Below are 19337 nucleotides of genomic sequence, written 5' to 3' on the forward strand. Positions count from 1 at the left end.
GAGGGGACGTTACAGCCAAGGTCTTGGCACATGGAGATGCTGCGCTCTGCTCTGTTTAAAGAGATGACGCCACCCAGTTGGGCACTGTCGGTGTTGGAGCTGGGGTGGCTTCATGGAGATGATCTGAGGGCTGAAGCGAGGGCAGCCTGAGAGAGTTGGGGTTGTTCAGCCTGGAGAAGAGAAGGCTCTGGGGAAACCTTAAAGTAGCTTCGAGTCCTGAACGGGGCTCCAGGAAAGCTGGGGAGGGGCTCTGGATCAGGGAGTGCAGGGAGAGGATGAGGGGGAAGGTTTTTCAGCTGCAAGAGGGGAGACTGAGATGAGATCTTAGGAGGAAGACCTTATTGCTGTCTACAACTACCTGAAAGAAGGGTGTAGAGAGGATGGTGCTGGGCTCTTCTCCGCAGTGACAGGGGACAGGACAAGGGGGAATGGCCTCACGCTGCACCAGGGGAGGGTCAGGCTGGACATCAGGAAAAAATTTTTCACTGAAAGGGTCATGGGGCCCTGGCAGAGTCTGCCCAGGGAGGGGGTGGAGTCCCCATCTCTGGAGGGGTTTAAAAAACGGGTAGATGAGGTGCGCAGGGACATGGTTTAGTGGCAGATAGGAACGGTTGGATTCACTGATCCAAGAGGTCTTTTCCAACCTGGTGATTCTATGATTCTAAGAAATGTTTTTCTGTGAGGGTGGGGAGGCCCTGGCCCAGGCTGCCCAGAGCAGTGGTGGCTGCTCCATCCCTGGAGGTGTTCCAGGCCAGGTTGGATGGGGCTTGGAGCAACCGGATCCAGTGGGAGGTGTCCCTGCCCATGGCAGGGGGTGGGACTGGACAGGCTTTGAGGTCCCTTCTGACCCAAACCATTCTGTGATTCCATGATGAGCAGTCAAAGCGCTCCGGGAGGGCACAGCAGAACAGCTGCCGGCTTTGGGGTGTTGGGAGCCGGGGTGAAGGGGCCGGGAGGAGGGGGAGCCCTTCGCGTGACGGGGCACACGGGGAGCCCGGAACGCTCCTACCCGGAACGCTCCGGCTGGCGGTGCCGCCTATCGGTTTCCGGTCGGTGTGGGATCAGTTTCCGGCGGTGGCGATGGCGGCCGAGATGGATCCCGATCTGGCGCGGCAGCTGTTCGCGGAGGGCGCGGCCGTGGTGGTGTTGGCCCTGCCCGAGGGCGCGGAGTTCGGCATCGACTGCGGCGCGTGGCGCGTGGGGCCGCGGTTCCGCGGGATGAAGATGGTGCCGCCGGGGCTGCACTTCGTGCACTGCAGCGCGGGCCGCGGCGGCGAGACGGGGCCGCGCTCCGGGCTCTTCCTCAGCCTGCGGCGCCGCGAGGTGCGGCCGCTGCGCTGGGACGCGGCCCTCGAGGCCCTGCGGCCGCTGCCGGAGGGGGACGGCGAGGCGCTGCGGGAGAACCTGCGGGAGCTCGACCCGTTCCTGGGGCCGTACCCGTACGAGAGCCTGAAGAGGTGGGTGTCCCTCAGCGGGTGCCTCAGCGAGGCGGCGGTGGAGATGCTGCAGCCCGAGAGCGGGCTCGTCTGCGCCTTCTCGGAGGTGCTGCCGGTGGCGGCGGGGCGGCACAGCAGGGACCGGGCCGAGCAGCACCTGCCCCGCTTCGACGCCGAGTGCCAGAGCTACGCCGAGGGGCTGGCGAGGCTGCCCCGCATGGAGCCGCGGGCCGGCACCCGCATCAGGTTCACGGAGCTGCCCGAGCAGACGTACCCCGACGGAGCCACACCGCAGGAGATAACCCGGCACAGCATGGACCTCAGCTATGCTCTGGAGAAAGTGATCGAGCAGCGGTACGCCAGCCAGCCTCGGGATCTGCTTGGTGAGTCCCATCTGTCCTGGGGCACTTTGGGGAAGTAAAGTCATAGAGTCATAGAATCGCTGGGTTGGAAAAGAGCTTTGAGATTATCGAATCCAACCGTACCTGTCCACTACTTAACCAGATTCCTGAGCACCTCATGTACACCTCCAGGGATGGGGACTCCACCACTTCCCTGGGCACCCTCTGCCGGTGCCTGAGAACCCTTTCAGTGAAGAAATTTTTCCTGATGTCCAATCTGAACCTGCCCTGGTGCAACTTGAGGCCATTCCCTCTCGTCCTGTTGCCTGTCACTTGGGAGCAGAGACCTGCACCCGCCTCACTCCAGCCTCCTTTCAGGCAGTTGTAGACACTGATAAAGTCTCCCCTCAGCCTCGTTTTTTCCAGGCTAAAGGGTTTTATGGAATCACAGAGTATCCTGAGTGGGAAGGGACCCACAGGGATTTAACTCCTGTCCCTGCACGGAACAACCCCAGCATTCACACTGTGGGTCTGAGGGCCTTGGCCAAAGTCCACTGGAATATTGTGAGGCTCGGCACCGTGACTGCTTGCCTGGGAGCTGTTCCAGTACTCCACCATCCCCTAGAGAAAGAGCCTTTTCCTGATGTGCAGCCTAACCCTGCCGTGTACCCTGAGGCAGCTCTCTTAACTGGTGGAGTTCTGGCAGCCACAGGACCTGTTCCAGTTGCACTGTTGTGGGATGTGGCTCTCCGTGTCTGGAGCTGCCAGCCTGCCACATTTGCCTCTCTCGCTCCTGGATGCTGTACTTGGAGCCCAGATTGCCTCAAATTAAGTCAAAAGCAGGTGGCCGCAAGCTGCAGCTTGCCTTGTCCTTTGGTACCAGCTTGGCTGTTTGCCTGTGAGTGAACCTATGAGGATGGAGTACAGAGTCCTGAGGGCCTTGGGCATCATAATTTCTGGATTCTAGTTCCTGTTCTGGTGGGGAGGTGGTGCTGAGGCTCCCAGAGCAGTGGCCAGTCCCATCCCAGGCTGGAGCTGTTGCAGCTCAGCTCTGTTCTGCAGGTGACTCTCTGGTACCATTTGGGGTTTGCCAGCCCTGCTGCTGGTGACATCCATAGTGAGGACTGTGGCCCCTGGGCATGGGGGCTTAATTATTTGCCCACCTTCGTTGACAAGGTGTGATGGTTTGGGCCTCTCGCTACAAGACATTGAGGGGCTGGAGGGCATCTCTGGATGAACAGAACAGACCTGGTGAAGGGGCTGAGAAAGACCCTTCTGAGAGGCAGCTGAGGTATCTGGGGATGTTTAGCTTGGAGAAAAGGAGGCTGAGGGGAGACCTTATCACTGTCTACAACTACCTGGAAAGGAGGTTGTAGCAAGGTAGGTGCTGGCGTCTTCTGCTAAGTAACAAGTGATAGGATGAGAGGGAATGGTCTCAAGTTGCTCCAGGGCAGGTTCAGATTAGCCATTAGGAAAAAATGTCTTTACTGCAAGGGTTTTCAGGCCCTGGCAGAGACTGCCCAGGAAGGTGGTGGAGTCCCCATCCCTGGAGGTGTTTAAAAGATGGGAAGGTGAGGTGCTCAGGGATCTGGTTTAGTAGTGGACAGGTACGGTTGGACTCAGTGACCTCAAAGGTCTTTTCCAATGAGGTGATTCTACGATTCAAATCCATCGAGGTCCCAAAGTGTGGGTTTGCTTCCTGACTTGATGGAAGGAGGCCTTGGAAACCCAGCTGAGCTGGAGGCTGCTGAGGTTTGGAATAAATTTTTGGTTTCCCCTTCTTTTCTGTATTAACAATACACAATTTATTCTTTATGAAAATTATCAAAGACAGCTTTAGGATACAGGAGGAACAAATTACCTTAGGATATGGCGATGCCCTCATCCTAGCAAAACAGCTGATGCCAAGTGTCCAGTGCAAGGAACTTTAACTCTTCATTCAGCGAGGAAAAAGTTCATATGCCACTTGCCTCTTTGTGTCCCCACAGCCCCTGCGTTTCAGGGCAGCAGCGTTTGCACTCCGGTGTAGCTCTGAAAATGCACGTGCAGGGTGAATTCTTGCAGGGTAACAGCAATGTCTGTCTTCTCATGTGAGCGTCATTTTGAGAACACAGATGACGGGGGGGAGCCCATAGAGGGCTGATTGCCAGTACAGTTGCCCTCCAAAGGCAATAATTGCACTGAGAAGTGGACCTGGCCCGTTAAGCTTTGCTTTTTCTCTGCCTGAAGAGCAGAGCATTAGGAAATAGTCAGTGTTGGGAATAGTGACTGCCATTAGCAGAATTGCTGGATGGGCAGAGTGCATCTGCGAAAGGTAAAAGTTTGATGCAGTCATTACAGGGTTTTTGAGAGGACATGTACCATGGGCATGGTTTTACTGTTATACGTGTTCTGTTCTGTTGAATATCTGCAGCCGAGTTGCAGTTTGCTTTCATCTGCTTCCTGATCGGGAACGTGTACGATGCTTTTGAGCACTGGAAAAGACTTTTGAACATCCTGTGCCGATCTGAAGATGCCATAGGGAAGTACCAAGACCTTTACATCAATCTCATTTCGGTGCTGTATCACCAGCTCAATGAAATCCCAGCTGATTTTTTTGTGGACATTGTCTCCCAGGACAACTTTTTAACCAGCACTTTACAGGTATGTTTGCAGCTCTTCTGAAAAGTGGGAGTGCGAGTAGAGGGCAAACAGGAGGTCAGAGCAAAGTCAGGGAGCAGCTGCAAATGGAATTAAGCTACTGTTGAGCTGTGCAGGAGATAGTGAGCCTATCTAAGGACATATATTTTCTTTTACTCTTTCGCTGTGTTATTTGCAAAGAAATGCCCTTGACATCTTGGAGTTGGATCTGCCCAAAGGAGTCTAATGCAGTGTAAGACAAAGAGTTAGTCTGCATGCTGAGAGGCCAGCAAAGTGAGGCGGTGTGGGGAGGTGAGAGAGGCAATGAGAGAGTTGGGCTTGTTCAGTCTGGAGAAGAGAGAGCTCTGGGGAGACCTTAGAGCAGCTTCCTTTGCTGAAACGGGCTCCAGGAAAGCTGGGAAGAGGCTCTGGATCAGGGAGTGCAGGAAGAGGACAAGGGGGAATGGTTTTCACCTGAAAGAGGGAAGATTGAGATGAGATCTTAGGGAGAAATGTTTTGCTCTGAGGGTGGGGAGGCCCTGGCCCAGGTTGCCCAGAGCAGTGGTGGCTGCCCCATCCCTGGAGGTGTTCCAGGTTGGATGGGGCTTGGAGCAACTGGATCCAGTGGGAGGTGTCCCTGCCCATGGCAGGGGGTGGGACTGGATGGGTGTTGAAGTCCCTTCTGATCCAGTCTGTTCTGTGATGTGTGGTCAGCTTGAATGGTATGTTTAGTATGCAGAGAAGCTTCAGTGAAAACTTACTGAGCTTAGGGCATTGATAGTATTTAAGAAGCTTTTCCGTTCCTGTTAGCCGTAAGCAAAGCTGAGGATTTCCTCTAATAAGATTCTTATCCAGAGGGACTTCATGGTAGTGCAAAAGGCAGAGAACACTGCTGCTATGGAGACACGGGCAAAGCTGGTAAAACCCATTACCCCCACTGATGGTGACCATGTGAACAGCTCAGGAAACAGATTGAGCAAAACTTGGTTAAAAAAGAAAAAAGGCAAAACTAGATCCTGGTGAAGCTCGGCAGTGATGACATGATCCCAGCAGAAACCATAGTAAGTTATGTTGCACATGCTCGATGCGTTTTGGCGCTGCCTTCCCCTTTCTTCAGGAGCATTTGCATTCCTCTACGTTTAACTCCAAGTTCTTCTGTAGATTTGGGGCGTGGAGAGGTGTTTGATTTTTATTTGGTGTGTGAAACGTTATGGAATGGGTCTGGAGCCCAGGGGTTGTGGGAGCGGCTGAGGGCCCTGGGGCTGTTTAGCCTGGAGAAGAGGAGGCTGAGGGGAGACCTCATCGCTCTCTGCAGCTCCTGAAAGGAGGTTGTGGGGAGGTGGGTGCTGGGCTCTGCTCCCACAAGTAACAAGCAATGGGACGAGCGAAAGAGGGCCTCAAGTTGTGCCAGGGGAGATTTAGATTGTATATTAGGGAAATTTTCTTTACTGACAGAGGGATGAAGCACTGGAACTGGCTGCCCAGGGCAGTAGTGGAGTCCCCATCCCTGGAGGGGTTCAAAAGCCATGTGGTCATAGCACTTGGGGACAGGGTTTAGCCGGCACAGTGGGATTGGGCTGACAGTTGTACTGGATGAGCTGAGAGGTCTTTTCCAACCTGAGTGATTCTGTGATTCCTTGTTAATCAAATTACTTTCTTCACTTTTTTTTTTTTGTTAAATTTTGGATTCATAAAAGTTTCTATTTGTTTATTTTTATTCGATTTTTGTTGGTAGTTTCTTTCCATCCCTTCACAGGATTGGCGAATCTGGCTCTGATTGCAGCACGCTCAGAAAGTAGCCTTTTGCACTGTCGGTTTAGAGCAGTACAAAGAATGTGTGAACCAGCTGTTCTTTTCATCTGAAGGGAATTTTGGAAGCACCCTCTCTTGCAGGTTGTCTTTCCTTTTTGGGTACTCGAGTCTTATACACCCTTGTGTTAATAGAATCACAGAATGATTTCAGTTGGAAAAGACCTTTAAAATCATTGAGTCCAACCGTTGATCCAGCCCTGCTAAGTCCACCACCAGACCATGTTCCCAAGTACATCATCTACTCGTCTTTTAAACCCCTCCAGAGATGGTGACTCAACCACCTCCCTGGGCAGCCTCTCCCAGTGCTTGACAACCCTTTCAGTAAAGAAATTCCTCCTAATATCCAACCTAAATCTCCCCTGCCACAACTTGAGGCCATTCCCCTTGTGCTGTCACTGGCTACTACAGAGAAGAGACCAACCCACACCTCACTGCAACCTCCTTTTAAGTAGTTGCAGAGAGCGATGAGGTTTCAGCCTCCTCTTCTCCGGACTAAACAGCCCCAGGACCCTCAGCCGCTCCCACAACCCCTGTTCTCCAGACCCTTCCCCATCTCCGTTCCCTTCTCTGGACATGCTCCAGCCCCTCATTGTCTTTCCTGGAGTGAGGGGCCCAAAAGTGAACTCAGCCTTTGAGGTGCAGCCTCACCTGCGCCGAGTACAGGGGCACAATCCCATCCCTGCTTCTGGCCAGCCTGTGGTTGATCCTTCTTGGCCACTATTGGCTCATGTTCAGCTGACTGTCAGTCAACCCCCCTGGGTCCTTCTCTGCCGTGCAACTTTTCAGCCACTCTTCAAGGCTGGAGCGTTGCAGGGGGTTGTTGTGGCCCAACGGCAGGATCTGACACTTGGCCTTGTTGAACCTCTTGCAACTGGCCTCGGCCCGTGGATCCAGCCTGTCCCTATCCCTCTGCAGAGCCTGCCCACCCTCAGGCAGATCAGTGCTCCCGCCCAACTTAGTATCATCTGCAAACTGACTGAGGGAGCACTCGATCCCCTTGTCCGTGATGTTGGTAAAGATATTGAACAGAATTGGCCCCAGTATTGAGCCCCGGGGATGTCGCTTGTGACCAACCACCAGCTGCCTTCATCATAGGTGTTAGAATCTGATGCCTTCAGGTGGCTGCGCTGCCTTCAGCGATCACTGCTAAGCCTTTACAGGAGTCACCACACTTCTGGTAACAATGAGGAAATTAGTCTTATTGTTGAACTGAGCTTCTCCGTGTTAAAAGTTCTCCGTTCCTCTGCTCCTGTGATTTCCCTGGTGCCAGGGGGCCTCTGGGCCTTCTCCCATCACTGTACGCACCCAACAGTCAGAAGGGAATGTGAGCAGGTGGATCAAGACAAGTGCAGAGCGATTTGTGTGGTGGGAGCAGATTATCTCCGCTAGCTTTCAATATGACAGCTTTGTTTTTGGAGCTTGATCGAAGGCAAGACGAGTACAGCGTAATCTCCACTGAGTGTGCAGCCCTAACAATGTTGGAAGAAAGAAAAATACTGATGAAATAACTAATTTAATGTGCAATTCATTGAGGAGAAGTGGGAAGTATCATCTTTTCTTTCTTTTTGAATAGCAGCCTTGCTGAGTACGAGAGTTCTGCTCTAAAGAGGCAGTTTCACGGTAGAATAAGCAAGGAAAAGGCAAATGATCATAAACAAGGCAATGAATCTTGCTGCTCATTGTCAGTGTTTTATCCAGCTGTCAGAAGGTCTCTCCCAAATCAGAGCCTGCTTATTGCCCACAGGGCTTTCCCTTCACCTCCAACATCCGATGATTTTTTTTTTCCTCTTACTTTGAAATATAACTTTCTTCCTCTGGAAATGAATTTGGGATGACAAGTTCCAAAGAGGAGAAGAATCAGGCTGGTGAGGGATGGGCTCTGAGGCCAAATGCCCTCTTTAATCACATACAGACACTTTAATTCTCGATGTTGTGAAAACAGATTTGTCGGGGTTTGGATGACAGAGGGGAGCCAGCTGCAGAGGTCAGTCCGGATGGCAGTGCCCTATGCTCCAGGGAGTGGCTGGGGAAAATTGGACTATATCCAGAGAGCCCCCAGTCCTCTTTTACCTTCAAGATCATTTTATCCAGTTTCCTCTGCATCCTAAGGTGCTGGTGATACCATGTAACAAAAATACTTTGGAGTATAATTACCTGTTGGCCTCTGTGACACCTGCTGTAAAACCAGTTATGTTGCAAATGAAAACTGAGTCCTCTTCAGTTTTTGTCTTTCTGCTCAGACATATTTCTTTGCTCCCACTTAGAAGCATTTCAGAATTCCACAGTACGTATTGAATTCCATGTATACTTCTGCTTCAAACAAAGTCATTACCTTAGTGTGAATATTTCTAACGTGGACCCAGTAGAATGAGGGTCCCTTTGGCCAGGGTGTTGTTCAGCCTGGAGAAGAGAAGTCTCCGTGGAGATGTTTAGAGCAGCTTCCAGTGCTGAAAGGGACTCCAGGATAGCTGGGGAGGGGCTCTTGATCAGGGAGTGCAAGGAAAGGATGAGGGGCAATGGTTTTGAGCTGAGAGAGGGGAGACCGAGATGAGATCGTAGGAAGAAATGTTTTGTTGAGAGGGTGGGGAGGCCCTGGCCCAGGTTTCCCAGAAGACTCATGGCTGCCCCATCCCTGGAGGTGTTCCAGGTTGTGTTGGATGGGGCTTGGAGCAAGTGGGACATCTCAATGGGAGGTGTCCCTGCCCATGGCAGGTGTTTGAAACTGGATGAGCTTTGAGGTCCCTTCCCCCCAAACCACTCTAGGATTCTGTGATTCTGTGTCTCTCTCTGTGGTGGGATGGCAGGAGAAGTGCAAAGTTTGGGTAACCTCAAAGCCGGAGCAGTTTCCAGGGTGGTTGATCTCTTACCAGTGGCCTGCCACGATGGAGAGACGGGACTCGGCTTGATGCAAGCAGGTGTTCCACTTTATTGTGCAGCTAACACATATTTATACTACTTGTTACAACTAATTAAGGTTCATACATATTGCAAAAGGTGAGCTCATTATTGGTTACATCGTTAAAGGACAACTCCTCCTTAAGATACATTCTTGTGATTCTTTGTACCTCTTTATCTAAGTCCTACTGTTCTACAACAACAATGTTCAAGGGCATAAATAAGGAGAGACTAGAGACTGCCTACGCGTCCAGGTTCTTATCTTAATCCTTCCCAGGGTCTGTGGCCGACGAGTTCCAGCACATCCCCCTTAAACAATCCTTCTGTACTTTTTCCACAACCTGTCAGGCCCTGTGCTACAGTGGCCTATCCTGAAACTTTCCCTGGTGCACCCTGATGATGAGATTGTTGTAGGAAAGAGATGCACAGCTTGTGCCGTGGCTGAGTTCTCACTGACCTCTGCTCTGTTCTTTTAGGTGTTTTTTTCCTGCACGTGCAGCGCTGCTGTTGATGGGACCCTAAGGAAGAAGGCTGAAAAATTCAAGGCTCACCTGACGAAGAAATTTAAATGGGACTTTGAGGCAGAGCCTGACGACTGTGCTCCTATAGTGGTAGAACTTCCTGAGGGCGTGCAGGTGGACTAAGCAAAATGATTGCTTAGAAACAGCTTTTTACAGTAACTCTCCAACCTTGTGAGCTTCCTAAGGTATGTTTGTGAGGCTGACGACTCTTTCTGCCATGGAGGCAGATGTGGAAAACCCAGGAGGATTCCTAATTTTGTAAGGAGACCAGAATTATTGGAGGAGTTTGAGTATTGCCATGCAGTTACTTCGGGCACCGTGTTTTCTCCCCTAGCTCTCCTGCAGATTCTCCTTGTTCTGGACACAGGTAAACTCTACATCCCGGCTCCCTTACCTCCTCCTGGGCTGGAGGGGTCGCCCTGTTTGGAGGCCAGCTGTGCTTCACACTTGAAGCCTCTGCTGCTCCGATTTGGTGCCTCCTGAGCGAGCAGTTTTAAGCCCACGGGACTGGTTATTGAAGCTTTTGACAGCCTGGACCCAGGCTGTGAACTGAGCAGCTCTGCTCTTCCTAGGCTCCCGTTGCAGGGAGGTAACCTCAACTGTTGCAAAACTGTGTTGGATGCTTATGCTGCTCACTGTGATATATTGCAGTGACCTCTTTTGGAGGAGGATTCAAAGCCACAGCAGAATTCCTCCCATTTCATACCCCTAATACCTTATCCGTACTGTTCTGTAAAAACCTTTTGTATTTACTACTGACTCTCTGTTTAAGCCCAGTGTAAAAGAAAGTTAACAGTTTGGTAACAAGAAATAGAGTTATTGAACACGTATGTCTTGAAGAAGAGAGCCAGTGTGAGAAAAAAGGTTGGACTTCCACATGAACTGAATCCTCTGGTTTGTGACGGCTGGAAATCTTGTGTATTTTCACTGGTGCCAGTCCCTTCTTTCTCCTCGTTTTCCACAGGCAGGCTGTAAGGAAACGTGTGGTGCTTGTTCAGAGCTGCACAGGGACTCAGTCCTGCCACTTGCTTGGTATTTCCTCGGCTCTTAGACTCCTTCAGGAGTTTGTCTGTATGCATTTCTAATGAGATAATGCTGTTTGTTTGTCTTTTCTAGCTCAAAATAAATCTCAAGAGACCCTTGCCTACAGAAAACATCCACGTGAATGGTTGTTTAGTTATTTAGCCAAAGCTTGTGGTGCAGTGACACTGCCCTCTCTCTCACTGGGATTTCTGGTGTCCCCTGAAGGGACCTCACAGTGGTATTGGGGACATCCTAGGACAATTCACAGTACAGCGGTACACAGCATGGCACAAAGGGCAGCGTGTTCTGGGAAGCAGGTATATGATGCGGTGGTTGCAGGTAATCAGGAATCAGCTGCTGGAAGCCCTCATCTCCCACTCGGTGCTGTCCCTCGCTGCCCTCCAGGGCTCTGCACTTCATGACTCCCGTGTCGCGATGTCTGTTCCGAATGCACTCCGTGTTAACTGCAGGCCCATAGGGGAGGGTACTCCGATTTGGCACGTGCTTGGTTCTCAAGTCTTGCTTTCTATGCTGTCTTGTCCTTTACACCTCTGAGATCTTCAGTACAGAGCTTTGGCTGTACTTTCCTCTTGTCTTGCTCTTTGTGTCCACAGGCAGCGTTAGTGCCATCTTTGCACCTGCCAGTTGGACAAATAATTTGTGATGAATGGTCCTAGCTTTCATCAAAGATGCCTTTTCCGTCGTCTGGCTCTTTGCACCGACCTGATAGCTGGTTCTGTTCCGTCGGAGCAGGACACCAGGCACTGCTGTGAGTAGGAAGTAGTGAAGTCAGCATAGAGCCTGAGAACCTGCCTGGGTGGAAGGCAGAGGGGCACAGCGCTGTGCAGCTGCAAACCAATCTCACCAGGCACTGTTGGGGCTTTGCAGGCTGTCCTGGTGGTGCCACCCTTGTTTGATGGGCATGGTAATTTGGGTGTGTCGTCACCATCCAGAGGGACCTGACAGGCTGGAGAGGTGAGACTCTGGGAACCTTATGGAGTTCCACAAGGCCAAGGGCAAGGTCCTGCACGTGGGTTGGGGCAATCCCGGCACAAAGCCAGGTTGGATGAAAAATGGATTGGGAGCTGCCCTAAGGAGAAGGGCTTGGGGTGCTGGGGGATGAGAAGCTCCACATGAGCTGCCAGTGTATGCTCACAGCCCAAAAAGCCGAACTGTGTCCTGGGCTGCATCCAAAGTGGTGGGACCAGCAGGGCCAGGGAGGGGGTTCTGCCCCTTTGCTCTACCCTGGTGAGACCCCACCTGGAGCCCTGCATCTAGTTCTGGAATCCGGAGTACAGGAAGCACATTGATGTATTGGAGCGAGTCCAGAGGAGGCCACGGGATGATGCGAAGGCTGGAGCACCTCCCGTATGAGGACAGGCTGAGGGAGTTTGGGGTTCAGAGTTTGGGATGATTGGAAACTGAAGCACCTCCTGTAGAAGGACAGGCTGAGAGTTGGGGTTGTTCAGCCTGGAGAACAGAAGGCTGTGGGGAGACCTTGGACCAACTTTCAGTACTGAAAGGGGCTCCAAGAAAGCTGGGGAGGGGCTCTGGATCAAGGAGTGCAGGGATGGGATGAGAGGGAAGGGTTTTGGACTGAAAGAGGGGAGACTGAGAGGAGATCTTAGGAAGAAGAAGGGGAGGCCCTGGCCCAGGTTGCTCAGAGCAGTGGTGGCTGCCCCATCCCTGGAGGTGTTCCAGGCCAGGTTGGATGGGGCTTGGAGCAACTGGATCCAGTGGGAGGTGTTCCTGCCCATGGCAGGGTGTTGGAACTGGATGAGCTTTGAGGTCTTTTCCAACCTAAACCATTCTGGGATTTTATGAGGAAAGAGAAAATAATTGTTCTTCCATTGTGCTTTCTTCCTTTTTGTCAGGTTGCTATAGAGAGAGGTAATATTTCTTATCAGACCCACAAAGTAGGTGGGGGGAAACGCCTCTGGGGGCCTGTTTTACATCCATTCCCTTTGGGTGTGAAACAGAAGCTGTGAACTTTCAGTTAAATAAAGGTTGAGGTGTTGAGAATTCAACTTTATTCCATGAATCATTTGCGCACTGAGGGGAAGGTAAGCTGGAGCATGTGAAGCAACATGTGTTGGATGTTTGCAAGGTGGAGGTTAAAAATTTTGGGAGGGAAAAGAGTGCTGCTGTTACCATTTTAGTCAGCAGGAGGGAGAGTGTAAAAGGGAAGGGGTAAGACGTAGTAGAAGGAACGTTTTCTTGCTCCTACGTAGCCTTAGGCGAGGATTGACTGTGATAGCACTGGCCCTTCTTCCAGCTGAGATGAACGTAATGATCTGAGAGTGGAAGAGCGATTGTGTGTGTATGTAAACAAGCATTGCTGTGAGCTAATGAAGTGTAATATGTGATGTGTTTGCAGCACTGATCCAGCGATGAATTAGGGTCAGGACAAGTAGCTTTTGGTGCATTGTGAAGCACCACTGAAGCATGAGGTACATTGGCCTCCTGCTTACGCAGAGAGTTGTCCAGCTGCCAGAGTTGTGCCAGAGAGGCAGACTGGCATCGTTCCCATCCTGTGACACTGTCACAGGCTGTGCTGAAGCGTGGGCCCTGCCATGCCTTGGGTGAGGGTACTCCTTGTGGATCAGCAGTGGCTCCAGCTGATCACCGGGTACACCAGAAGATGCACCGCATGCTTCATTGAGGACACAAAGACCAGTGTGAGTGATTCCAGCCCTGAGAGCTGCTCCTCCTTTTTTTTTTCCACTTGCCCACAGGCTCAGTAGCATTCGCTAAACCCAAGTTTGGAGACTTTTGTCCTGTATGCGGGCTCTGCGTTGTTCTGCACCACCCCAAAGAGACTTGATTTTTATTCCATCAACTGTTTAAATGCAGAGATGTGGAATGTTGCCACCTGAGGTGTGGAATGCGGCCTTCCTCTTCCAGTGGTGTAGTTCACCCTTTTCTCATTGGGAAGAGAAATGGTGCCTCTTGCTTTCCTGGTTCATGCAGCTTCCTTGGGGATTTGTACCACCTCCTCCCCAGCTGCCAGAAAAGCACCCAGACCGCTTCAGTTTTCTTCAGTTGGTTTTCTGCTAATGACTTTGTTGTGTCGCTGAAAACAGCTGGATGGAAAAAGCCGTGTGGCTGTTGGTCAGCAGTGGCTGAACATGAGCCAGCAGTGGCCCAGGTGTCCAAGGAGGCCACCAGCCTCCTAGCTTGGATCAGCCATGGGGTGGGCAGCAGGAGCAGGGAAGGGATTGTCCCCCTGTGCTCGGTGCTGGTGAGGCTGCATCTCGAATCCTGGGTCCAGTTTTGCGCCCTTCACTCCAGGAAAGACTTTGAAGGGCTGGAGCACGTCTGGAGAAAGGAACGGAGCTGGGGAAGGGTCTGGAGAACAGGGGTTGTGGGAGCGGCTGAGGGCCCTGGGGCTGTTTAGCCTGGAGAAGAGTAGGATGAGGGGAGACCTCATCGCTCTCTGCAGCTCCTGAAAGGAGATTGTGGGGAAGAAGGTGCTGGGTTCTGCTCCCAAGTAACAAGGGTGGGATAAGAGGAAACAACCTCAAGTTGTACCAAGGAAGGTTTAGATTGCATAATAGGAAAAATTTCTTTACCAAGTGTGTGGTGAGGCGCTGAAACTGGCAGCCCAGAGCAATGGTGGAGTCCCCATCCCTGGAGGTGTTCAAAACCATGGTTTAGCCGGCACGGTGGGGTGGGCTGATAGTGGACTGGATGCGCTGAGAGGTCTTTTCCAACGATTCTGTGATTCTGTGATGAACATACACAGTGTTGTTTTGTAATCCAGATTGGATTTGTGTGGCAGCTGTAACTCCTGTAACAGCAGTGCTTCCAAGCCTTGAACAGCACCAGGTTTGTACAGTGTTGGGCGTTACCCGTGCACGTGGAGGCTGTGTTCTCGTCCCACAGCTTTCACCCTCTAGATGCAAACTGAAGGTGAAAGGGAGCAGGAGAGAAAGCTGCAGAAAGCGATCACTGACTGTGCAGCTTCTTAGTGCTGTGGTTTTACATTGGAAGGGAGCTTAGAGTTAATCGTTATTTGACCCAGCAACTCTTTCGTGACGCTTTCACCTTTACTGCTTAATGGTAAGTTGGATTTGTGGCTGTTTGCTGAATATATGCATTTGGTAACCTCAGCCTTTCTGTTTCAGTTCCAGTCTGTTTCTATTTTTATTAGGCTTTTCTAGTGTTTGTTACTACTATACCCTTATTTTTCTAATCCACAAGTAACAAGTGATTGATATCCATTTGCCATTTGTACCTCTGACAAATACCAGGAGTGAGAGACATTTCAGGGTCTCTTAGAACTACACCCCCTCTGGAGCAGTGTTTATTTCTGCTCTTGCTTTCACAGCTGGACATGGGCTGTGCCTGCTGCTGCAGATGGAGCAGCTGCCACTGAGCTCCTGGACTGTGGAAAAAGATGAAATGGAACATTTTGATTCCTGTCACTGTAAAAGGAAATCAGCATCCTCAGATACTGCTGTTCATTGTCCAATGAAGCTGTGACAGCGGGTGATTCCGCAGCCCCGTTACTATAAAAGGGATGTGCTGGGCATGGTCATTCCTTCCTAGTTCTGTGGTCATTCTTTCCTGGTGCGGTCAGTGATTTCATAGCTATTTCTGCTCCCTCCCTGAGAATCTCCACCTCCTGGAGCTGCCGTCTGCCTGGCAGAGCAGGGCTGGGATTGGGCAGTGCAGGAGCCTGTCCCGCAGAGGCAAGCGGTGTGCGACCCATGGAGCGGAGCTGGAGCATGGGTGGGAGGATGCTCTGGAAAGCATGGACTCTGCTGGAGGCTGTAATTAACGCACAGGAGGCAACAGCTCTGCAGGGGCCTCATTAAGAGAGCATAAATGAGCTGCAAGGCAGCCTTATTACAAATAAACTCCAAATGGGTTAATCAATAGGAGGAAAAATCCATATATACAGACTATTGGAGCTGCTGCTTTGCGTGTGTTGGTCCAAAGCCTGCCTCGGTGGGACTGATTCGGCTGGCTCTGGGGTCGGGGGGTCTTTGTAAGGAAGAAGCTGCTGTCAGGACACAGTAGAACTGGGCGTGCGGCTGCAGGCTGGACAGGGAGGTGCCACATCTGCCCCTTGCCCACTTCCAGCAGAGCTCCTGTGCCAGCAGTGCTCACCCACCTCCGCTTAAGGGGCACCACAGGTTTGAAAGATAAAGGCTGTGCTTGTGCTGGTCGTGGCGTGGCCCAAAGCCAAGGTGGCTCCTGCCTGGTCTCAGCTTTGGGCAGACAAGAAGTGTGTGAGGGAGAAGGAAATGGGTGGGTTAACTTCTCATCTCATGCAGAGCTGTGTCAGATGAGGTGAGATGCTGAGCTGAAGCGACTCCTTGTGCTGGGTGGGATCCGATGGGATGCAGATCCGAAGTACAGATGTTTCTCCCACTTCAGATGCCTGAAGCTGTAACGCTTGAATGTTTCCCCCTCTGCAAGGGAGCTTGCAGCGCAGACACAGATGGCGTGCAAGGCTGGTAAGAGAAAGGCCAGCGCGCAGGACCACTCCTGCAGGACCCTTTGTAATTCACTTGTCTCCCTGCCTGTAAAAACTGCATCTCTTCCTCACGTAACCATTAATAATGCAGGAAATCAACTGGAATTTGTAAAGAAAGAGCAGTGAAGAGTGCAGATGGTGATCACGGAGCGGGTGGTGGTGGGCAAGGAGCAAACGGCTGCTCTGGCTGCTGGAGCTTGGGCTGGAGGCTGGGGGCCAGCTCTGGCTTAGGGCATGGGCAAGACTTGCAGAAGAGAAGGTATTTTTAACCTGTGCTGCAGGCTTCAGCCCTTTGTTTTCTCCCAAAGGCAACTTTAACCACATTTGAATTTTTTTGGAAGAAGTTTTAAAAGCAAATGTTGCTTCTCCTGCCCAGCTCTGATGACTGTGCCTGAATTTATTAGGATGGTAGAGTAAAGGCGATTCTGATAATTTTTATACATCACAGTAAATGTAAAACTTAACACAGGGAAGTTTCAAGTTTAAAGGCATTTCTAAAGAAACCTAATAACAATTCAAGGAAATTATTATTGTTTTATATTCAAAAATCCCTTAGCTGGGGAGCAGAAGGAAGAGCAGGTGGCATCCAGACAGACTTAACCCAGGGCTGGCTGTGAGGTCCCTGGAGGCTACTGAGATTTGGAGGTGAGGGACATCAAGGATGCTACTATTGAAAAGCTGGGGTTGGAAGAGAGTCCCCTCCCAGCGCTGAAGTAGGCCCAGTTTTGCCCTTGCTTTGTAGGTGTTTTGTGGAATCAAACCCTATAACCCAGAAATGAGTTATTAAGCAGGTATGTTTGTTTCCAGCACTGGGGTGCAAGGGGGCTCTCCTCATAGCTTGCACACCGTATAACTTAACAAACAGCTACTTATAGTGTAAAGACATGCATAGTTATAAGCGCCTACTACATATTCATAACATTTTCCTCCCCATATTATAATTAGTTCCGGAAGGTTCTCTCCAGTCTTGCGCCTGCATAGTGCCTCCTGATGGCCGTGGGCCGGGGTCTCAGGGATGAAGTCAATAGTCTTCCTCAAGATGAACTTTTTTTTTTCTCTCGATCTGTGCGCAGGCGCAGTCCCCTTCTGTTTGTTTTCCAGACTACTGAACAAGATGCAGGCAGCTTTCTGCTGGGGCGCGCGTTGCAATCCCCTGTTATCAGTGAACTTCTGCTAGTTAGCTCCCTTGTTATCAAATTTTAAAGCCTTTGCTAACGAACAGCACGGGTTCAGTGAGCATTCCCAAGCACCCCTGTCTGGTTTTGCTCATCATAGGTATCGGATGTTGCACAAAACAAGAGCTGTTTCTTTCATCTGGACAGAAGTTGGGATTCTCCTTCCTCTTGAGCAAGCCAAGAGGTGGCCACATCTGTTAGGAAGGGATCTCCAAGGCACACTAATCTCCTTGAGAATCTGACCTCTTCTGTTCTGTGAGGTTGGGGGTTTTTTTAATGAAGCTCTGCTTAAACACTGTGAGTTGCTGTTAATTGTTCCTTAGGAGCCAGTGTTGGATACCCCAAGCTCATTCTGTAGCTGGGAGATAGAAGTGGCACAACTTGCCTGGGATTCTCTTCCCTTACTGGGGAACTTGCTCATAACTTTACTGAACTGGCAAGAAGCCTGGGAGTTAATGTTCCACGAGCAGCCCTGTTCATGATGGAAGTTCTTACAGCTTCCCCCCTAAAATATCTTTCGTCGTGCTCAAGGAGGGCGAGGCCACTTGCTCTGCCATCCCTGTGGAGACTCCTGCGAGGAGATCATCGCTGGGAGGAGCAGAGGCTTCACCTGGTTGGGGCAAAACAAGCTTTACTGTTAAAAACAGTACAGGAAGGACATGGAGATGTTGGAGCGAGCCCAGAGGAGGCCACGGAGATAATCTGAGGGCTGGAGCACCTCCTGTATGAGGACAGGCTGAGAGAGTTGGGGTTGTTCAGCCTGGAAAAGAGAAGGCTCCAGGGAGACCTTAAGCAGCTTCCAGTACTGAAAGGGGCTCCAGGAAAGCTGGGGAGGGGCTCTGGATCAGGGAGTGCAGGGATAGGACAGGAATGGGTGGTTTTCAGCTGCAAGAAGGGAGATTGAGATGAGATCTTAGGAAGAAATGTTTTCTTGTGAGGGTGGGGAAGCCCTGGCCCAGGCTGCCCAGAGCAGTGGTGGCTGCCCCATCCCTGGAGGTGTTCCAGGCCAGCTTGGATGGGACTTGGAGCAACCGGATCCAGTGGGAGGTGTCCAGTGGAGGGGGTGGAACTGGATGGGCTTTGAGGTCCCTTCCAACCCAAATCATTCTATGAATCTATGTTTCTATAAAACTGGATTGGATCAAGAAAGCTGCTTCTTTGCAGAGACGGAGTTTTCAGTGAAGGAGAAAGACCTCTGGGTGGCTCCATCTTCACAGGTTTGGCATTGGATATTGTATTTCTGCATGCGTGCTGCATGAACAACTTTATTTTCCTGATCCATCCTTAGGTTTTAAGTACTTGGCAGCAGTGGGTATTCCTGCCTGGGGAATGCAGCCAGCTGGAGACAGTCTTACTCCAGTCAGTCCAAGGAATTGCTTATAGCAGGCTGTTAGCTCAGGGAGCGCAGCTTCATTGCTGAACACTGGTGATATATCCTGAGTCTTTACTGGATGTCTTGCCTGGGAAGGTGATGCTTCACGCACGTGCTGAGGCACTGCAGCCACACGCTGGTCTGGAAGGGGCTTGGCTGCTCCACACCTGGTACTGCCCACTCCACAGAGGAACAAAGCGGGCATTACACCATGTATACAATCACAGAATCATAAAGGCTGGAAAAGACCTCTCAGCTCATCCAGCGCAACCGTCAGCCCAACCCCACTGTGACTACTAAGCCTTGTCTCTAAGTGCCATGGCCACATGGTTTTTTAACCTCTCCGGGGATGAGGACTCCACCACTCCCTTGGGCAGCCTCTGCCGGTGCTTCACCACTCTGTCAGTAGAGAATGTTTTCCCAATATTCAATCTAAACCTCCCCTGGCACAACCTGAGGCTGTTTAGTCTCAACCTGTCCTTTGTCCCTTGGGAGCAGAGCCCAGCACCCACCTCCCCACAGCCTCCTGAGGAGCTGCAGAGAGCGATGAGGTCTCCCCTCAGCCTCCTCTTCTCCAGGTTAACAGCCCCAGGGCCCTCACTGCTCCCGCAAGCCCTGTTCTCCAGACCCTTTCCCATCTCTGTTCCCTTGTCTGGAC

At 51.3% G+C, this 19337-nt stretch overlaps 1 protein-coding gene across 2 annotated transcripts; it reads left to right on the forward strand.

Annotated features, from left to right (window-relative positions):
* Positions 1–1055: 1055 nt before the first annotated feature.
* AAR2 (AAR2 splicing factor) lies at positions 1056–14277 on the forward strand. 2 transcript variants are annotated; one of them, XR_008452594.1, is made up of 4 exons: positions 1056–1819; positions 4191–4420; positions 9580–11416; positions 11536–14277. XR_008452594.1 is itself a non-coding variant. In XM_054081504.1 (3 exons), the coding sequence occupies exons 1-3, from the start codon at positions 1081–1083 to the stop codon at positions 9745–9747; spliced, it is 1137 nt and encodes a 378-aa protein (XP_053937479.1). In that variant the 5' UTR covers positions 1056–1080; the 3' UTR covers positions 9748–14277. The 2 variants fall into 2 exon arrangements, 1 of the variants encoding a protein (XP_053937479.1); XM_054081504.1 differs by having other exon boundaries at positions 9580–14277.
* Positions 14278–19337: the final 5060 nt, after the last annotated feature.

Source organism: Cuculus canorus, chromosome 16, assembly GCF_017976375.1.
Source record: "Cuculus canorus isolate bCucCan1 chromosome 16, bCucCan1.pri, whole genome shotgun sequence".
Lineage (NCBI taxonomy): Eukaryota > Metazoa > Chordata > Aves > Cuculiformes > Cuculidae > Cuculus > Cuculus canorus.

What these genes read in the sequence shown, in the direction of transcription:
- AAR2 (XM_054081504.1), top strand. Translation starts at nt 1,081, where the DNA reads ATGGCGGCCGAGATGGATCCCGATCTGGCGCGGCAGCTGTTCGCGGAG. An exon ending in CCAGCCTCGGGATCTGCTTG is followed by an intron (nt 1,820 to 4,190) that starts GTGAGTCCCATC and finishes GAATATCTGCAG; the next exon opens with CCGAGTTGCAGTTTGCTTTC. An exon ending in TTTTAACCAGCACTTTACAG is followed by an intron (nt 4,421 to 9,579) that starts GTATGTTTGCAG and finishes CTGTTCTTTTAG; the next exon opens with GTGTTTTTTTCCTGCACGTG.